Below are 18,666 nucleotides of genomic sequence, written 5' to 3'. Positions count from 1 at the left end.
TGACACCTCGATGTAAGACCATGTGGAGAGCCCATGGCTTTCCTATTAAAGACCATGGGAGAGCCCATGACACTTAGGTGTAAGACCATGTGGGGAGCCCATGGCATCCTGGAGTAAGACCCTGGGGACGAGCCCACGACATCCGTATATGTTTATATGCATGGCTATGTGATTGATATATATTTGTGATTGATATGGTTTATGTAGCTTTTATAGCTAATATGGATTATGTTATTATGTGGACTGTGTGGGGTATGCTTTGGGGAACTCACTAAGCTTCGTGCTTACAGTTTTGTTTATTGGTTTCAGGTATCATCGATTTGGAAAAGAAGGGCTCGGGTTGATCGCAGTGTACACACCTATGATTTCCGCAATGAATGATTTTGGGAAGAACTCTGATAAATGTTTTACTTAATGATGATTTGAAATGTTTGAATTAAATGGTATCAATGTTTTAGCTATATTAAAAATGAAATTTTTACCCTTGATTTTTGGGTCGTTACAAAATGGGGGTTTTAGTGATGCTTTTTGGTCCCAAAATGTTATATCTTGAGCATGGCATGTTCTTGACGTTTTAAGCTGTCCTTTCAGGCCCTTGGAAGGGTCCTGAGTCATAAAAATGAAGTCCCAATGGTTAGTTTTGCTCCATGCATCTTTTAGAGGGTCTTAATGGAATAAGACCTTGTGTTAAGCACTTATTGTACATGTTAGGTCATAAAGTTAGAGACTTTATGACTCTTAGGAGGATTTTAGCCATGGATCTGAATTTTTGACTTAAGAGCTTAAGCCATTAAGCTCTTAATGGAGTTTGGAGCTTGCGAGGGTACGCCCCGCGTACTCGGAGTACGCCCTGCGTACGGAGTCATCCACCCCGATGGTGGTCAACATGCGAAGTTACGTACGCCCAGCGTACCTTCGGAGTACGCCCTGCGTACGCACCCTAAGTGGACTCGGTCGAGTTGACTCGGTTGGGTTGACTCGGCTGGGTTGACCTAGTTGGTTTGACCAGTTGACTTTTAACAAGTTTGACCTTGAGGGTATTTTGGGAGTTTGATGGAAATTGGTCATTTGTGGGAATAGGTGTCGGTTAGAGAGCTGAGATTCAGAGTCGGGACCTCATCAGCTTCTGTTCAGTTTGTAAGGTGAGTTTTCCTCACTGTAGTTGTGGGGCGAAGGCACCAAGGCCGACCTTTTGGATTTGATATCCAGTTATGTATGCTATTGTGTTGTAATGATCTGTTAGATCGGTTTCTTGGTTTAGGATGTTGTTATGCTTAGTGTAACATCCCAAAATTCAAGACCAAAAATTTCGTTTTAATTAAGTTATTATATAAAACCATCAGCATAAAAACATTCATATTAATATCTCATGTCAAAACCAAAGTGTCAATAATCAAAACATATTATCATAAAACCATATCAGAGTGTAATTCCAAAGATCTCATGTGCGTAAAACATAGTGTGATGCGTTGCGATCAAGCCGACTCCTTTCCTTTGAAAACGAGTACCTGAAACCAAAACCGTAAACCGTAAGCACGAAGCTTAGTGAGTTCCCCCATCATACCACATACCATACAATCACATAACATACATACTGTCGGGCAATTCTGGGGTGCCCGACCTACCCGGTCCGACCATTCTGGGGTGCCGACCTACCCGTGTCAAGCCATTCTGGGGTGCTGACCTACCCTTCGGTCATAACAACCGCACTCCGGGGACTATTTCACCCCTACTACTACTACCACACATATCATAACATAATCACATTGTCAAGCATATCTGGGGTGCCCGGCCTACCCTTCGGTCCTTACGACCGAGATACGAGGACTATTTCACCTCCTACTACTACCACATAATATCAAAGCATAAACATACTGTCAGACATATCTGGGGTGCCCGACCTACCCTTCGGTCCTAACAACCGAACTTGGGGACTATTCCCCTCCTACTACCACTATCACATATAACATATCAATTTAGCACATAAACATATCAGGTAGTAGCAAACCTAGATGAATATCACAAAGACAATCATCTAACATACAACTCCTACTAGTGGGCCGACATTGTGGCCGTAGACCCACCGCTACTGGAAGGTAACTCGCCTCACACTGCTGAAGTCCCGTAGACTCAACCCCACACTGCTGAAGTCCCGCATACTCAACCCCAGCTGCTGGATGACAGGTTCCCAAACTGTCAACACCAAAATAACACCCAATTAATAATTGGGTTCCAATACATAATCATAAGTCCATGCTTGGGGGTAAAAGACTACTCTATCCCTAACTTGGCTTGATTCAAACCCGATGCCCAATCCAAATGCCCAAAAGTCAAACTATGGCTCAAAGCCCAATATATGGCCCAATTTTCCAAATTGGTCCCAAGCCTTTACATGTCTTATTCGAAGGCCCAACCAAAAATTCCAGTCCAACATTTGGTATTCTAATGGCCCAATATCTCATAATCATAAAGGACCAAACTATGGCCCATCTATGGCCCAATTTTCCAAATTAGGCCCAACTCCTCATATGGGCCTTACCACAAAGCCCATTAATTATTCTAGTCCATTTGTGTGATCTTGGATGGCCCATTATTAACCCAATCATCAAGGCCCAATAGAAAGGCCCAACAATAAACCCAAGTGAAATTAGGGTTTCACATAAAATGACGATTAGGGTTAAGTGTTTCTCACTTAGCCCATTAAGCACTTAATCCATTAAGTCCATCACTCTTCTAAATAAATCATATGGTGTGATTGGGCTTAATACACAATTCCATTCTAATGGCCCAAGTGTGGTTCCCGATAAGTCCAAGCCCATAAATCCAATATTAGGGTTTTCTAAACCCTAATTAGGGTTTCCAACCCCATCTTAGCCTAATAGGCCCAATAGCTAGGTCCTTTGACCAATTAGGGTTTATTAGGCCCATTATGATTTCACTAGGCCCATTAGGGCTTCTTTGGGCCCATTAGGGTTTCAAGCACCCCAAACGAATCAACACAACGATGCAAAGCACACCGCCACCCGACACGGCGGCCGGTGGTGGCAGGAGGCGACAGCCACCACCTCACGGTGGTGGTTAGGGTCTCTTTTATTATTCTTTTGGCTTTTACAAATTTTTTACAATGAATTCCCAAAATAACACACACACACACTACACTAAAATAAACACACACACGTAACCACCCTTGTGGTGGCCGACGGTGACATGTGGTGGCGGAGGTGGCTTTTCTCGTAAACGCCGACCAAGCCACACTACCCACGACGTATGGTATTCACTCTAGTGGCAGAAACACACACACACACACACCTCCTCTTGCTTGGACAACTAATCCCAACACCCACCTGCGGTGGGTGGCGACTGCAGCAACCACGAGATGGCGACAGCAGCAACATCGGCAAGAACGACGACGAGAAGGTATGACTGTGGTGGTGACGTTTTGACGATCTGAGGGAGAAGAAAAAGGCGAAGTGAAGCAGCAACGACAGAGGAGGGTGGCAGTGGCTCATCGCCTTCGACAGTCTCAACAACGGCTACAAAGTTGATCTCCCCGACGATCTCTACTTCATCCGAGTCTTCGTCGGTGACGGAATCACCGGTGGGTTGAGCAACAGTGGGGAGATGGCGGAGCAGAAGAGCGCGAAGAGGGTGACGGTTCCACCGGAAATAGCGACCACGATGCTCCAAGGTGGGTTTCTTCCGATCTCTCGCTGCCATGGCATCAAATGGAGGTCTTCGTCTTCAATGGGGTGGCACAACGGCGGCTCGGTTGTTCCGATCTCCACGGTGGTGATGGTGCGATGCCGTAAGTGAAGAAGGAGGTTGTGGCCGGTGGGAGGCATAAGGGGTGACGGCTGGAAGGGTTTTGTTAGGGTTAGGGTTAGTATGGGTTATATACCCGTGCCCTAACAATCTTATTGCCATAATGTCAAGATCAACCCTTCCCCACAACCTTTTCTTTCAACCTTAATCCCATATTTTACCCTTTTAACCCCATCATTAATAATCCATTACAATCTAGGTACAATATTTACCAATTACACCCCTGCTTCCAGATTTCCTCTCAATCTGATCCCTAATTTACCAAACAACCCCTTAGCCCCAAAATCTCTTCAAATGAAGTCCCAGAAGTTACCATTTAGTCCCTGCCTTCATAAATACTTACAAAACTAATCCGTAACTTACACTTTTAACCCGTGACTTCTAAAATTGTAACATTTGGTTTCCGAAAACCAACTCTCCCACTAAAATTATGGATTTTAGGGCTACTAATCATTCTTTAATTAATTTATTTATTTATTAAATAAACAGGGTGTTAAGCGATCAGTAGATTTGCGGTTTGTCTGTTGGCTGATTATATGTTTATCTATTATGTATATGTGCATATATTTGGTTGGTGGTTGAGGCTTTACTGCTTTGTGCGTGAGCCAACAGATCGGGGCATTCCAACCTGATGGTTGAGTGGGCCCGAGGGTATTCCATCATGAGGATGATAGGACCCATTGTGTATTGGCATTCCAACCCGATGGTTAATGGGCCTGGGGTATTCCAACCCGATGGTTGACTGGACCCATAGTGTATGCATTCCAACCCGATGGTTGAAGGGTCTGGGGTATTCCAACCCGATGGTTGATTGGACCCAACATGCTGTTATTGTATATGTTATCTGTTTTTGTGTTGGTACTTTGGGGGAACTCACTAAGCGTTGGCTTACAGTTTTGGGTTATGTTTCAGGCACTTCAGATGACCGCGGGAAGGCGAAGACATGATCGTACACATCCTCATGTGTTGACTTATGATTTTGGGAAAAATTTGATGTTGAAATGTTTTTGAAAACTATGTTGTAATCAATTTGTGAATTGGGTTGGTTTTAAAAAGTTTAAATTTATCATGATTTTTATGGATGTTACAATAAGTTGCCTTTTTTGGGTCTTAAATACTTGTTTTTAGTCTAATTAGAAGTCGTGGAAAAAACTCGAGGTCAACTAGACAAGCCAAAATCAGATGCAAACATTTTTAAATTTGCTCGAAAGCTCTGGCCTGCCCAGTCAAGGCGACCTACGTCCACGAACAGGAGGGGGATATTCTTTATTTTAGAGTTCTCAAACAGATGTTACAAGTACAAATTCACAGAGATTCGCCTATCACTCTAGAATTCAAGACACACAAATGACTTAACATGCATCACTATTTATACTTTGAGGATCAAACATAAAACCCTAATGGGCCAAGCCCATCGGGCCATAGGTCAACGAAAGGTGTCAACCAATCACATTTCACCATGCAACAACTTTTGGAATATTCATCCATGTCACATAACACATGAGCTTTAACAACACACATGATGGAGCACCTTGAGCCATAATGGATCATCATGTTGCACATGTGACACATCATGAACACTAGTGGCGCATCATCCATCATGGTGGCACAACATGGTGTATTCCTTGAGCATCACCAACTTATGAGCATCATAGAGGACTTCGTGACTCATCAGGGATATCATGGCTCATCAAGGAACCAAGATGGCCCATCTTCATGCAAGGAAGGCACAATACCTTCCCATTTGGCGCAACATGCACCTAAGGATGGCGCAATATCTTCACTTTGGCGCAACATCAATCAAGAGTGGCGCAAGATCCTCCCAATTGGTGCGCCATCCATCCTATTGACGCAAATTTAATCTATTTGGCGCAACATGTTTCTGGATGGCAACTTCCACTTGGATGGCGCAACATGATGCTCCAAGTTTCTCCAAGTTGCCTTTTGATCCGTTCCTCGTCACTTGATCTGTTCATTTGTCTGATGATCCATTCCCTTCTCAGATGACCCGTTTCTTTGTCACATGTAATGGTGGAATTGGTACGGTACCTGTCATTTTTTTCCTAAACCGTGTATTGTACCAATTATAGTTGGTACAAAAAAAAAATTCTAACACTACCGTACCAAGTATAGTTAGTGTTTAGCTACCAATAAGTTCGGCTGATATATGTTGGTAATTGTATATACCAACATGTATGATGGTTTTTGAAATGAGGATTTCTATTTTATTGAGCATTGTGAAACGAGAATGAATGTTTTGTGAATAAAAGTTTTGTAATTGTTACGATTGAAAATTTGATCCAAAATGATTTTATTAATTTCTAAAATGAGAGTGGAGGAAAATAGGACATGCAAACATGAATTCAAAATTTAAACTTTACTAATACGGTGAATGCTAATATCAAAGCTCTTAAAATCTTAAACACTAAACATACCTAAAATTATATATATATATATATATATATATATATATATATATATATATATATATATATATATATATTGAATTGGTTGGTACCGTATTACCGTGGTATTGAAAGATTTGTACCACTATCATACCATGATTACTCAATTGGTATGGTACTACCGACCAATCATGTTAGCTACCAAACTTACCAACATTTTCGGTTCAGTTGGTAACATGTTGGTTAGTTGTCAATGATATATTTTTGTTAGCCGAGTCACATGCTCCATGAACTCCCAAATCCTCCATTGAGTTTTAAATGTTCCATTGAACTCAAATGCTCTATCAAAATGTTTCAAATATTCAAGTTACATTTAACATGTATCAATAATTTCATACGTAGTAAACGAAAAATTTCATACGTAGTAAACGAAATATATGATTGCATGTTTAGTTCTTTGTTAAAAGTAAAACACATGAGTTAATGATATAATATTACATCATATATATTATAATATAACTTTTTATGCACAAAAATATGAAAGCGAATGCATTAAAACAACATTATAAAATACATCCAATACGTGGATCCATACCAAACACAACGCCATTAACAAACTCAATATTATGTGTCTGGACTCATAAATGGTCTATATCCATAAACATGGGTTGTAAACTACAATAAATGCCAAAAGTTTAAAGACAAAAGTTTAATATAACTTTTGTTTGTACATTCCATTAAAGCCATTTACTAATAAAATACCCATCTTCCGAGAATTAAAATTTAAAATTATTAATAGCAAACCGTATGGGTTGGGAAGAGTCAAATAGTGAGTCAAAATAAATAAATAAATAATATTTTTAACACCGGATACACAACTTGGGTCAATTTTGTTTGTCTGAATCACTTTTTGTTTGATTATTTAGTATTTTATATATAATTATTGTATTATATTATTGGGGTTAAGAACTAATTTATGTAATATAATTACTCGTTTTATTGAAAATATGAAACATAATGGAATTTATACCAATTTGGCTGTCATGTTCTGATGTTCAACTGGTTACAAAAATTTACTAACTTATCTATAAATAAAACGTTTAAAAACAATTAATTTTTTGTATAATCATATATCTTATAAATTTCTTAGTTTTGATTTAACATGATAAACAATATTTTTAATATTATTTTAAATTTTAGAAAAAAAAACTATAAAATTAATCCTCATTTAATAATATTTAATTATATTTAAATATTAAATACTTTTAATTAAATTATTTTATTAACTATTAAATAATATATTTTTCTAAATATCAAATATATAGCGTTCGTATATTAACATTTTACATTTTTTAAATTGCATAACAAATAACTTTTGTATATTTTTTCTTTAAAAGTAAAGCCCCCACATATTTTTTGTTTCAAATAAAAATAGTTTCAATGTTTATTTAAAAAATATAAATAAAATAAAAGAGTTTTATAAAATATTTTTCAAATAAAAATATTTTCAACGTTTATTTAAAAAAAGATAAATTAAATAAAAGAGTTTTTTAAAATATTTGACATATATATATATATATATATATATATATATATATATATATATATATATATAAATTAGTTAACTTTATAAAATAAATTATTTTAAAAAAGATAACTATTAATAAGAAATTTAAAAATACGTAGTAATTGATAAAAATACGATACAGTAGATGAATTATTGTGAATGCACAGTTTAATTTTAAAACCGTGATTATTAATAAACATGTTTAAGTTTTACTTACAATAAATAGGAAAAGGGACAACAGAAAGCAAAATCGTTTTCCCTCCTTTACACGGTCTTCTTCCGTTCTTCGGCACCGCATCCATCACGCTCAATGCTTCACGGTGCCTTCACCGGCTCCGGTTCAGTTTCGCTTTCCGGTAGACGTAATCACAGCTCGTTTTACAGATATGATCATATTTCTCTTCCATTTCATTCGGAATCGTCGATAGCTTTTTACTCAACTGATCGTTTGTCGCCTTCATTATGTTGCTCGCATTCATCATGGAAGCCAGGGGGTTGGACTTTGACTCGTTCACCGGTTATAAAGCGTGAATCATCTGATGGTTTTGAAGTCAAAGCGACGTCCGTTCCTGATAACGCCGATGAAAGTGATGCGGCGGCTGTGGCGAAATCGAAAATGGCGGAAACGCTAGTGCTTGGATTGTTGTTCGGAGTCTGGTACCTTTTCAATATCTATTTCAACATCTATAATAAACAGGTTTGCTTGTTTTCTTCTTCTAGGAAGCATTATATGTTTCATCTGAATTTGGTATTTAATTGATGTATGGAGGACGAGTATACATAGTTATATATGCATGTGAAAATCGATTTAATCATAAACCAATCGTGAAATGATTTTGTTAATTTACACGCTCGTTTCCTCTAAAGATCCAGGATCTACTTGTTCCGAATCATTTATTTTCAGAAAATTTGGAGTAACTCTGTAGAATCAGTTAATGTACTCTTTTCGTGACTTTAAAAAAATCATCTAAATCTAACATATTTTTTTGTTGGATCATGAATGATTGATATAGTGCTAGCAAAAATAACTTGATCTAAGCGGAGTAGATATGATGATGGACCCACAAAATTATAATAAAACAGTGAAGTGGTATGAACAGATACATAAGAGTAGTTTAATCGATGAGATTCCAAAGTGAGAATATTAACTAACCTTTGAAAAATATTTTAGTTTGAGATGCCAAGTAACAATTAAAATATTTAATCAGCAATACCCTTGTCAAATTAGTCTCTTAATGGATTTATCATTACTTCCTCTAAATATTTTGGTCTGAAGAATTAAGGCAATTCATCCCTGATCAATGTTTACAGGTTCTTGAGGTTTTCCCAAATCCAGTAACTTTGACTGCAGTTCAGCTTGCTGTTGGGACTACCATTATATTTTTGACATGGGCATTAAATCTTCATAAATGGCCGAATATCAGTCGTACACAGGTATGCCATTCATATGAAGAAATTGATTATTGATCATATATATTTTATATTTCTTGATGCTAATTGAATTACTTGTACCCAGCAGCTTGTAGCAATCCTGCCATTGGCTGTAATGCACACATTAGGTAATTTTTCAACCAACATGAGTCTTGGAAAAGTTTCTGTTTCATTTACTCACACAATCAAAGCAATGGAGCCTTTTTTCACGGTTATACTATCTACTATGTTTCTAGGAGAGGTTTGCTTTCTATCTATTTCCATACATTCTTGTCTATTCTTTTAATCAGTTTACACGTTTGATGCTGTTTATTTTCATTTAAAAGTTGTATATTAATATATCTTGTCCCATATATATTATATATGTACTGAATCCTATTTATCCCACTAAACAGATACCAACAGCATGGGTAATGAGCTCCCTTGTACCTATTGTTGGGGGAGTGATACTTGCATCTCTCACCGAGGTGTCATTCAATTGGTGAGGAGAAAAAAAGTAACCTTTGGCTCTTGTTGATGCAAAAATAGCACTGTACTTACATTTATTCACATAGTGTAGCACCCTGCTTTCATTTCTTTCTGTTACAGTATTATACTTCCAATTCTTTTCATTTTGAAAATCTACCAAGCATAGCATCGTACTTTTAAATTTTTCCTTAGTAGGACATTATACTTTAAAAACTTTATCTATTTATAAGATTGAAATTTTTTTTGTATTTGGATGACATTGTTGTAAGATGAAGACATAAAAGTAGGATGCTATGATGAACAAATCAATGGAAGTATGTTGCTATGTATTGCAGTTAACCCAATAACAAACATGGCATCACTATCTTAAATTCTTATTATGTTGTGATGTTTTGCATTTGGGAAATAGGCCTGGATTTTGGAGTGCAATGGCATCCAATTTGGCAAATCAATCACGCAATGTCCTGAGCAAAAAAGTTATGGTTCAGAAAGAGGTAATCTATTCTTGGCTAATAATTCTTTCTGTTTATTGATGTGGTATCATGAAATGCAAATATACCTAAGAACCTGCAAATTTAACAGGAACCATTGGACAACATTACCCTCTTCTCAATCATAACAGTTATGTCTTTCTTCTTGTTTACCCCTGTTGCCTTACTCGTTGAAGGAGTCAAATTTACCCCTTCTTACCTACAATCCGCTGTGAGTATAATTTTAAAACCAAGCACTAATTTGTTACCCTGTGGTTTATGTTAATAACATCAAGCCATTTATTCCCTCTTTATATTTTCAGGGGCTAAACCTCAAACATGTGTACATTAGGTCTCTCCTTGCTTCAATCTGCTTCCATGCTTATCAGCAGGTAATCTAAATCAATACAAATACACCCATACTTTGGGTGGGCTTCAATTTTGACCTGTTTGACCTAATTCCTTTATAGCTCAATATTTGTGATTTTGATAAAATTTGTTTACACAGGTTGCTTACATGATACTGCAAAGAGTATCTCCAGTTACACATTCTGTAGGCAACTGTGTGAAGCGAGTGGTGGTCATCGTATCCTCTATCTTCTTCTTCCGCACACCGGTCTCATTTATCAACTCCATAGGTAAAATATACTATAATGCCCCTCTGTTGTATCTTTTCTTAATAAACCAAAATCCAGCACTCTCACAATTTTCATTCAGGGACTGGAATTGCCCTTGCCGGAGTATTCCTATACTCACAGGTGAAACGCATCAAGCCCAAAACCGCATAAACTTGTTACTTGTGTTTACAATAAAATTTGAAATCTTTTGGTAATAGATTCCACTACATTGTTGTTAAAAAGACAACAATACCCTTGGTAGATATTCTGAGTAAAAAAACTTCATTTGCAACTGTTTTAGTTTATTTGAAGGTTATTAGTGATACTGATGTTGAAGCACAATGTTATAGCTTTTTAAGCAATAGAAATTTCGAGGATCTCCAATTGATTCAATATGAATGATTACAAGACTATGTAATTAACTTGGTAACATTTTTTTTCTGGATATAATAACATATGAGTTTGACAAGTCGTAAGCATTTGTATATATAATTGTTTTTTAGCTTAATTTTTCATTTTACATATCCAATCACTAGAGAAAAATGCAATTATAATCATAAATTTATAAATAAATTAATTTTTTTTCCAGATATAGTAACTTCTATGTCATTTTCCTAGCATACCTCAATAAAAAATACTAGTCACAGTTTCAGATTCATATTGTGTTACTGGTTGCATCATCTTCGTTTCCTTATATACCTCAAGTAAAAACCATATATCATATATGTTTCACAAACTACTTTCAAAGTCATTTGCAACCAAATGTCCACCATTTTGCAATGCCAAGTTATCAAATGGACTTCATTATCTACAATTAGAAAATCGTCATTTTACCAAGGGTTAACTTAAAAAAGACGACTTGTTTTTGAGGGACAAAAAAAATACAAATGCGTTTTTGGGGATGAAAAATGTTAAAAGTTTCTCGCAAGGGGACCCAATCCGTAGTTTTTGACATACCACATGGACAAAATTTGTAATTTATTTAAACTAAATGATGTTACAAACCCCGGAATAGGAATTAGAAAAAGAGAATTGATTGGATGTTGAATCCTTTTACAAACATCTTTGCTGGAAAACCTTTTCAGGGTTGTGAGGAAAATCAATATGCATTTTAGAGGCAGGAAGCCAATCTTTGTCACTGCAAACATACAACTTGCAGAACTAGTTATAGACTAGGGTTTATTTTCATTCTATGGGGATAAATGTTTTTTTTATTCATTACTTGATGGTTGATGGTTTGTAGTGGACAAAAAATATAGATTTAGGAGCAGGGTTACTCGGTGTATGTCTTATCCGTTTAAAAAAGATGTTATTTTGGAATGAACTTTCATTAAATATTTAATATATATAGTTAATTAGTAACAATATAAAAAGTATTTAAAACTATATTTTGTAAGAGATTTGGGGGTATAGAAAGGCTTGGAAATTCTGAGAATTGTGGTTTCACTGTTCAGATTAAAGTATTTGGGTGGTACTCCCAATCTTTAGTCGGATAAGACTCAGAATTGAAAGCAAGAACATAAAATATTGTTTATGAATTTCGTGATTGTTTTTGTTGTTGTACCAGGAAAAATGATGACCAAAATGATTAAGTAGTTCATTTGTCTGAAAACTGTCAAGACAGTTTTCTTTGTCAAAAAACTACTCAAACTGTCAAAACCAATAACAGTCACTAAAAACGGATTCTTAATAAAGGTCAAAATGAAGTCAAAAACCGGGTTCATTTACAGAAAATTCAGATTTCTAAGGGGCGCTGCCCCCGGACTCCCGCCAGGGGCTGCCGCCCCTTGGACGCCGCTCCCAGGGGCGCTGCCCCCGGACCCCCGTTTGTTTAGGGGTTTCGTCCCTAAATGACAGTCTACTTTGAATCTTGAATAAACTTAAACAAATATGCACTCCGCACCTTCCTTACTTGTTTAATATTCATCAAAATTGAATTTTGGTCAACAAGTCAATCCATTACACTTAAATACATATTGATGATACAAAATCACCAACATATTTTAATTAAAGGGATAAAAGAAATATGATTAAATAAAGAGGTTAAATATATATATATATATATATATATATATATATATATATATATATATATATATATATATATATATATTGAATGATCAATAAAAAATAAAATATATATACTCTCCGATGGTCAATACAAGCATTAAATTTTGTATCTAATTTTGGAAAAAATCATTGTGATTTAAAAATATATTATTACTATTATAACTCGTAATTACAACTAGTAGTTTTATTAGTATGTTATAATAATAATTATTAGAGAAAATGACAAAAATAGCCAATTATCCTAATTACTTTGCGGAAAATAACCAAAAAAATCGAAATTGCAAAAATGGCCATGAAAATCGCAGATGGGAATGGTCCATCTGCGATTTGACTTTTCCATCTGCGAATGTACAAGTACCTAAAGCACAGTTGTGCTTTAGGTACTTGTACATTCGCAGATGAAAAAGTCCATCTGCGATTTTCACTGTTCACCTGCGATTTTTCGCAGGAAATTCTATAAAAGGATTTTTTTTTCCTCATTTTTCACTCTTCAATATAGAAAATCTCTCTCTCTCGGAGATTCCTTTTGACGATTTCTTAAAGAAAATGGACGATTACTTCAACAATCCCGAAAATATGGTTAAATTTTAACTCTTTTTATGTTTTAATGAACATTTATTTAGTATATGTGTTTATTATTTTATTATTTATTGTATTAGTTAGTGTAAAAAAAAGAAATTATATTGTTTGTGATAGGGTAATTTTGTTGTATTTGATAGTTTTAATATTTGTTATTACTAAACTTGAAGTTGAAATGCTATTTTGTTAGTGGTTGTATAAATATACAAGTAGAGACTGCGTAGAGTGTGCATCGGGTAGTTGTACATTTAGTAAAATGGTTAGAATATGCTTATTTTTTTAAGTTATTAGTTAAATAAATTGTTAGAATAATGTTTACAATATGTTTGGTTAGTGGTTTACAATATGTTTGGTTAGAATATGTTATTTTATATAATTTGAAACTTAAAAATTGTTTGTATATTTGTCGTATAAGTTGAAAAATTGTTAGTTTAGTTGTCGTTTTAGTTGAAAAATTGTTTGTTTATATGGTTAGAAAATGTTATTTGATATAATTAGAAAGATAAAAATCGTTTGTATATTTGTCGTATTACTTGGAAAATTGTTTATATAGTTGCCGTTTAAGTTGAAAAATTGTTATAGTATGTTATTGTTTTTTAGTGTAAATATATAAATTATTTATTATTTATTTGTATTTGCATTGTTATTATGTTATTATTGCATTTAATAATAAAATATTTTAAAATGAAATAGTTGTTTAGTTTTCTAATATGTTATTGTGTTTTTTGCAGCATAATTCTAATTATTTCGATGTGAAAGCTATTGTAAACTTAAAGGGATCGGGGTGTAACATATGAGAAGTGTTTGAAGTGTTAGATGGTGTGAGACGTGATATATTTAGAGATACAGTATTTGGTTACTTGTTGGACGTCCCTCGTTTACAAGGGGACGGATTGTTGTTCCACAAAATGTTCCTTCATCAGATACGGTCGGACGCTGTTTTATCTCCAGATGGAATAAAACGGTTATATTTTAGAGTAGCCGATACGAAATTGGTATATGGGCCGGAAGAGTTTTGTTTGATAACCGGGTTGAAATTTGCGGAGTATCCAAAAAACATCGGGAAAAAAGTGTCAGAAAAAATAGTTAGTACTAAAAAAAGATGTTTATTGCGTGAGCGGCTATTTCCGAACCATACAAATAGTTCGGTGACCTAAAAAGTTTTATTTTAAATGAACCATTCTTAGAAGTTGACGATGCCGATGCAGTTAGAGTATGTTTGATTTACATTTTATGTGAAGGTTTTTTGGGAAAAGAAATAAATGATCGCGTGCCACAAGATTGTTTTTTTTTTTGCTGAGAATTTGGATGTTTGGAACAGGTATTTTTTGTTTACTTTGATACTTTTATATTATTAATGTTAAGTTATATTATAACTAAATTTTTTTTGTTTTGTTAGTTTCGTTTGGGGTAGTTATTTATGGGATTTTACGTATGATGACCTTGATGATACATGGAACAAGATAAATAAATATTTATCACTTCCTGAGCGTCGTCAAACTTTAAAATACACCGTCTCAGGATTTTCGGCTCCAATTAGGGTATAAAAATTTACTTATATTTAAATGGTTTTACTATTATGTTAGTTATTTTAATTTTAACTTTTATTACTATAATTGTAAAAATTATAGATATGGATATATGAGATGCTTCCGGCTGTTCGTGCCTGTGGATTTGTATTGAGAAAAAATAGAGACATGCCTCGGATGAAATGATGGAGTGGGACAAAAAAATTGAAATGGGTTAATGTGAACAAGATTTTTTCAAAGATACAGGTTTATAAATTTTTTTAATTATTAATAAAATTCATTATTATACATTTATATGCATTTTTAATATGTTCAATTTTTTAGGAGGGACAACCACCAAGAAATAAAATGTCACCGAGTGATGATGAGATGACATCTTTTTATTATATGTTATTTCAAGAGTATGTATATAGTGAACGTAAATCAGTTCCATCCCCAGTACGGGACCATTTTAGGAGACAAGACGAATCTTCGTCTAGTATGTCGTCTAGTGGTCGCTCTCATGGTAGAGGTGGGCGTAGTGGAAAACCCAACCTAGAGGAGGTGTTGAAACGGCTACATGCACTGGAGCAACATGTGTTTACGAACCGAGAACCTACAGAGGTGTTTGTTGAAGAAGTGAATAATGAAGATCTATGGAATAACATCAGTTTTGAGGAGCCTGCAGTATTCCAAACAAAATTTGATGAACGGGTTAGTTACACGCTACATTATTTTTTTTAATTTATTAACATATATTAATATTTGTGTTCATATTTTATATTTGCAAATTTAGGTTGTAGAATATGAAGTGATGAATAAAAATAATACAAATGAAAATATTTTTGGTGATATTGAAGACGACAAGGTTATTATAGATATTACATTTACGATTTTAATAATTAATTAATTTTTAATGTGTCTTTCGTTAATAACTATAATGTGTTAATTTTAATGTAGGAGTTGGAGGAGAGGAATGAGAATGCAGGTTGTAGTAGGTACAAATTTGATGATGATGTGTTTGATGTAAATGATAATGAAGCTAAAGAGGTTGTTATACTTACATTTATTTTAATTTTTATTTAGTAGATTGAAACATGTTTTAATTAGAGATTTTTGCTTATTAATTTAGGTGTCGGAGGAAGATGAAATACAAATTACGGGAAATATAAATTATTTTGATGTTTATGGTTTTGATGGCAAAGAAGTTACACCCGATAAACCGAGGGCTCGAAATCCATCAAAGTATTTGTGCCCTCCGTACACCGAGGTATTCGTTTAATTTAAAAACTTATATCGTAATAATATAACTTTTTTTATGTGAATTATTTGAAAGATAGAGATGTAAACATTTCAATATTGTTTTAGCTGCACACAACACCGAAGCAAAAAAGAAGAGCAAAAAAGAAGGTTGATATGAAATCAACAAGCCCCATTCCTCCTCGAGCATTTGCTGTTGCTCACGACTTCTCCGTGTTGCGCCTGCAACCTTACGTAGCAGGCGGTGAGGTTGTGATCCAGAATTATTTATTTCATTCATATGACGTGCAACATCGTTTGTTTAATTTGGTGTTAGATAGAGAATTTTGGAGCGCCTTGTTTGGGCATACACACGACGGATGGTTGGAGGCATCGGTAAAATAATACTTAATTTATTTTTTTAAAAGTATTTTCTTTTTTAGTTATTAACAAAAGTATCATAATTTTATGCAGCATATCACCCTTTGGTATAGAATACTGATGGAGAGACGTTTTGATAGCGACCGACATACAATAATGCCGCCAAATTTTTTTGTTTGCCATGCTCTGGAGGAAGGGCAGGATTGGAGGGCGTTTATGGCTGGTATTGCTAAATACCCCAACTTCATGGTTGCTTGGTGGGATGTCGATACGGTAAACTAAATTTTATTTTTTGAAAAAATATTATCGTTATTGTCGTTATGTTTTGGTATTCTTATTTCTAAACAAAATTTATTTCTTTTTTATCCTTATACAGGTCCTATTACCGATTCATTCAGCCCCTAATCACTGGTTATTTGGGGAACTACGATTGACGAATATGGAAGTCCATATTTATGACAGTCTCGGTAGAGTGGCTTATGAAAAGTTCAACTCTGATGGAACCTTTACCAAATTTGAGGCTCGGGTGGCAGATTATTTAGACAAGATTAACTATTGGGCCCGGAGGAACATCCCAAGGATTCCATTGAATATGCAATTCATATTCGAAACAAATGTTCCCCAACAAAGTAGCCATTTGGGAGATTGTGGTGTTTTTGTTTGTATGTTTATGGAACAATTAGTTTCAGGCCAACCAATACGTGAACTTATTGACCCAAGGAACGCAGCTTTAGAGTTTCGCCAACGGATGGCAAAAATTTATTGGGGGTCGAGTCTTGGTCCTATGTAGTTGGATCTTATATTTGTATATGTAATTGTATGTTGGATTTAATGACCTAGTAATAACTTAAATACTTACAACATAAGAACGATACCACCATTTGTTTTAAAGTAACAAGTACAATGCTCTAAACATAACAACAAATACAACAATTTATTGATGTAAAAACCTAAAAACTATCAAAACAATACTAAAAAGCTTACAACTTGTAAATAATAATTGCCAAAAACAACACCCAACTACAAACCAAGGCTATCTTTAACTGCTTATTTTATGATTGAAAGAGCTTGTTATTGTTAGCTATTTTAGCTATTATGATAGATGATTGATCCTTCTCTTCATCAACCCAACTGATAAACCCGCATTTTGGTCCCTGTAAATTTAAACATTGACAATAAGAATTGTTGTTATATAATGATTAGAGTGTAAATATGAATGAGGTTAAGAACATGATACCATATATGGGCAAGCGTAAAATAATCTTCCTGGGTTTTTAGTTGTACCCGAAATCCTAATGATACGTTCACCTCCGCAATTACAGTATGCCATTCGCCTTTTTTAGTCTATCTAATATGAATTAATTTCACATATAAATTTAATGGAGTTACATTACACCCATTTATAGAAGAAATTTTATTACAAACAAGTATCTTTGACTATGAAATGAACTGGTTTGACTACGAATTTAAAAAGTTGAACTATGAACTGCATACAAGTACATTGTCTTGTCTTGTCGGTCAGTGATGTTTGACTATGAAATGAATTGGTTTGACTACGAATTTAAAAAGTTGAACTATGAACTGCATACAAGTACATTGTCTTGTCTTGTCGGTCAGTGATGTTTGACTATGAAATGAACTGGTTTGACTACGAATTTAAAAAGTTGAACTATGAAATATGAACTGTAGAGAAACACCAATTTGTATATAATTAAAATTGTATTTGTGTGATGATTATAATACACTTTCATTGCTTGTGAAAATGAGTACTTACACCGAAAGAAGCTTTACTCAGCTACCAATATTCCTGCATAATCTACAAAGAACAAATCCTAATACCTTCACAGCCATCAAGAAAACGAATACCAACCGCTTTTAATTTTGTTTTGTGGCTTTAGGTTGCGTGGTATAACATAATAGTTTTATTGACTTAATTAAGATTTCTTGCTAATGTATCTCGTGTACTCTTTACTTATCACTAATTTATGTTTGTTTTTTATGCAGATTCGTACCTTTCTTAGGTGCATGATACCGTTGATATATGTGGGTTATTTACCCCTTCTTGGGAGCTATCTGACAACAATGTACTTCGCAGTGGCTTTAGATGGG

The 18,666-nt window shown here is 34.7% G+C and overlaps 1 protein-coding gene across 2 annotated transcripts; it reads left to right on the top strand.

Annotated features, from left to right (window-relative positions):
- Positions 1 to 8,025: 8,025 nt before the first annotated feature.
- On the top strand, positions 8,026 to 11,249 carry LOC145125017 (triose phosphate/phosphate translocator, non-green plastid, chloroplastic-like). Of its 2 annotated transcripts, none has more exons than XM_079060535.1 (9): positions 8,026 to 8,491; positions 9,106 to 9,228; positions 9,311 to 9,466; positions 9,621 to 9,706; positions 10,103 to 10,187; positions 10,276 to 10,395; positions 10,487 to 10,555; positions 10,672 to 10,801; positions 10,881 to 11,249. In XM_079060535.1, exons 1-9 carry the CDS (start codon positions 8,105 to 8,107, stop codon positions 10,949 to 10,951), a joined length of 1,227 nt encoding a protein of 408 aa, XP_078916661.1. In that variant the 5' UTR covers positions 8,026 to 8,104; the 3' UTR covers positions 10,952 to 11,249. The 2 variants fall into 2 exon arrangements, with proteins under 2 accessions (XP_078916661.1, XP_078916716.1); XM_079060590.1 differs by having other exon boundaries at positions 8,028 to 8,491; positions 9,314 to 9,466.
- Positions 11,250 to 18,666: the final 7,417 nt, after the last annotated feature.

This window comes from Lactuca virosa, chromosome 1, assembly GCF_052849685.1.
Source record: "Lactuca virosa cultivar CGN04683 chromosome 1, Lactuca_virosa_CGN04683_v6, whole genome shotgun sequence".
Classification (NCBI taxonomy): Eukaryota; Viridiplantae; Streptophyta; class Magnoliopsida; order Asterales; family Asteraceae; genus Lactuca; species Lactuca virosa.
Note: the sequence above shows the minus strand (reverse complement) of the source record. Positions and strands in the feature narration are given on the sequence as shown.

Bases quoted from the DNA above. Each gene is read 5' to 3' on its own strand.
- LOC145125017 (XM_079060535.1), top strand. From the start codon at position 8,105: ATGCTTCACGGTGCCTTCACCGGCTCCGGTTCAGTTTCGCTTTCCGGT. The intron at 8,492-9,105 runs GTTTGCTTGTTT...CAATGTTTACAG, and splicing joins TCAACATCTATAATAAACAG to GTTCTTGAGGTTTTCCCAAA. The intron at 10,396-10,486 runs GTGAGTATAATT...TTATATTTTCAG, and splicing joins CTTCTTACCTACAATCCGCT to GGGCTAAACCTCAAACATGT.